A 2990-nucleotide genomic window follows, 5' to 3' on the forward strand; every position below is an offset into this window, starting at 1 on the left:
TTACCTACCTCAAGATGAGTGGGAGCAACTAATGTAAACTTGTCCTTATATAGATGACATTCTTTTGACAAGTATATGTTACATGAGTCAAAGTATTGTTAACGCATATCTTGACCTAATCAATCTCGGAGATACCTCTTATTTAATAGTTATCAAAATACACCGAGATAGACTCATTAGTTTTATATGTTTTACATGAAACGGGTCCTTACACTTGTAACATACAATATTGCTCTCCTTTAGAGGCTAATAGGATAAATGAGATTATTTCCTTATGCATCATTAATTAGATGCCTTAAGAAGGTTCAAATCTATACTCGTTTAGATATTGGTCACATTGCTAAACACTAGACTAATTATTTATATTGTGAAGCATCTGATAAAATATCACAATATCTCTAAGAAACGAGACACAATAATTTAAAGAAGAAGAAGTGAGAACTAAAAAAAAAAAAAAAACGGTTGACTACTAATATTCTAACTTTGTCAACTTCTGGGTATATCCTTATGTCAGCAGACATTACTATCTCATGAAGGAGTCCTAACTAACTGATAACAACGACCTAAGTTATAATGACATAATATGTTGCTGATCATAACGCAACGTGTCACTAAATGTTGTTGGAAAACTTTATCAGTTGACTCATAATTTATTAACTTCATATAAATCCAATATTGAAGACTTATTGTGATAAAGTCAGCTACCCTTATTTCTTGAACAGTAACAGTTCAAGCGGAGCTGCATTAGAATTCGATACAAGTCTAAATTATTGTTCGCTTATGACTTAAGAACAAATAGAGGAAACTAAACTTTTGTATCGAATGCATTCATGATATGCTTATGGATCCACTAATTAAAGGTCTGTCACCCATAAGTCTCCTAAATGGCCAATAATAGAGACGGGTTTTACCAATGACCAAGCGCAACTGCGTATCGTACTATGAATGATTAATTATTAATTTTTCCTCATACGTTGAAAATTTGTTTTGTCTCTAAATACGTTCATGCATGCCTAAAGACGTATAGACACTAATTATACAAATCAACGGTAAGGGCTTATTTGTCAATTTGATCCTAAAGTTAGGTTTTAAATTTGAGTTGTAGTATGATTAATGGGGGTCCTGAGTCGAATATTGATTCAACGACTGTATTTCTCTGCTGCAATTTGGGTTTAGAACTAAAATGAGTATTAACCTCTGATCAGACTAATCTAATGCTCATAATAAATAATTACTAGGCCAAGTGGGAGAATGTTAGAATAAATATATTTTATATATATATTTATATATGGCCCTTATAATTATTTATCTTATTATTGATCATTGACCTAAATAACCTTATGTTTATAACTGGTAAATCCTTGATGGACGGAATTACCCTTACTAACATTAATAGGGTTTCCCCTTGGGTGTATATATAGAGAGCTTATTAGAGAGGTTAATAACTAATGATGAATAATAACACCATAAGAATCATCCCCTACCTCTCTCTCTCAAATCGTGTTCATCAAGAACACCTAATCTCCATCCTAACCATACACCCTAAAGGGGAACTCGATCAGATTAAGAAGATGTCAATCTCAAACATCACTAGATTATCAGGTATTACATATTTCCTTGTTTCCATTATATCATCGATTATAGAAACCGATCGACACTTTCCCAATGGTAAAATCTAAAATTTAATAATCTATGATTGAGATTCTTTTTGGGATTAGAATCTGATTTCAAATTTGAGAATTTTGTAGTGACCCACAATATCGGCGTTGTTATTGCAATTTGGGCTCCAATTGTCATGGTGAGTGTTATTGAATACAGTTACTTTTGTCTTTACCACCTAAATCTTAGGTATGTAATATAATTTTGTATTAGGTTTATTTCATGGACACACAAATTTGGTATGCAATATATGCGACTATTATTGGTGGAATCTATGGTGCATTCAGCCACTTGGGCGAGGTTAGTACACATGCTATGTTCCTTAAGCCTTTTTTGATCCAAAGATCTTTCTCGGCATCGTCATTATCTGCTATTTGATGTTTAGATTCGTACACTTCGCATGCTGCGTTCTCGATTTGACTCGGTTCCTACAGCTTTTAATGAACGTCTTGTGCCAGTGCAAAAAGATGAGCCACGCAGAAACAATCGCAATGTAATGCTAACTTCTTTTCATTTATGTTGAATTTGATTTGGATGAAGACACTACAATGAAAATGTTATACAGGATGATAATTTGTGGGTAAGAAAGAACATAGCAAAGTTTTCTCAGGTGTGGAACGAGTTCATATATTCATTGCGAATGGAAGATTTGATCAACAACAGGTTGAAGTTATTTTATGTTTGGTTAGTAATTCAAGAATCAAATTAAAAATCAAGATTTTATTTTTGACACTGTTTAACTTCTTTTGCAAGAGAGAGAGATCTACTTCTTGTACCTTATCGTGTAAGTGATGTTCCAGTTGTCCAGTGGCCACCGTTTCTGCTTGCTAGTAAGGTAAAATATTTACTTTTATTATTATTACAAGCTAATTGTAGTTAACGTCTGAAATATTACAATTCAAGATCCCGATTGCGTTAGACCTGGCTAAAGATTATAAAGTAAAGGAAGATGCAGATTTGATCAGGAAGATCAATAGTGATGATTACATGAGGGCAGCAGTGATAGAGTGTTACATGACACTGAAGGAAATATTATTGGGACTTCTTGTGGATAAACGAGACTCTTCGTAAGATCCTTTAATTCAAGTAGTGTTTTAGAGGTGGCAATTTCAACCAATTGTTAAGTTGTATTTTGCCTTTTATGCAGGATCTTGAAACAGATATGTGAAGAAGTAGAAACTAGCATTGCACAACGGACATTTTTGAGTAAATTTCGCATGAGCGAATTGCCTTCACTTCATGATAAGCTGAAAAAATTCTTAGATCATCTGGTAAGGAACATTTCTTCTAATTACGGGCTATTATTTATCATTGATTCGTCATCATCACTT

The 2990-nt window shown here is 33.2% G+C and overlaps 1 protein-coding gene across 1 annotated transcript; it reads left to right on the forward strand.

The window, feature by feature from the left end:
* Positions 1-841: 841 nt before the first annotated feature.
* Positions 842-2956, forward strand: LOC143623902 (callose synthase 7-like; the record flags this gene model as incomplete). The annotated part of the gene is made up of 8 exons (XM_077094702.1): positions 842-860; positions 1719-1798; positions 1873-1959; positions 2045-2152; positions 2225-2322; positions 2413-2494; positions 2563-2726; positions 2807-2956. Coding segments are annotated over exons 1-8 (788 nt in total), but the record flags the coding sequence as incomplete, so codon positions are not given.
* Between the last annotated feature and the right edge of the window lie 34 nt (positions 2957-2990).

Source organism: Bidens hawaiensis, unplaced genomic scaffold (genome assembly GCF_021521415.1).
Source record: "Bidens hawaiensis isolate Kalapana, Puna unplaced genomic scaffold, B.hawaiensis_p1.1 tig00003589_1, whole genome shotgun sequence".
Lineage (NCBI taxonomy): Eukaryota > Viridiplantae > Streptophyta > Magnoliopsida > Asterales > Asteraceae > Bidens > Bidens hawaiensis.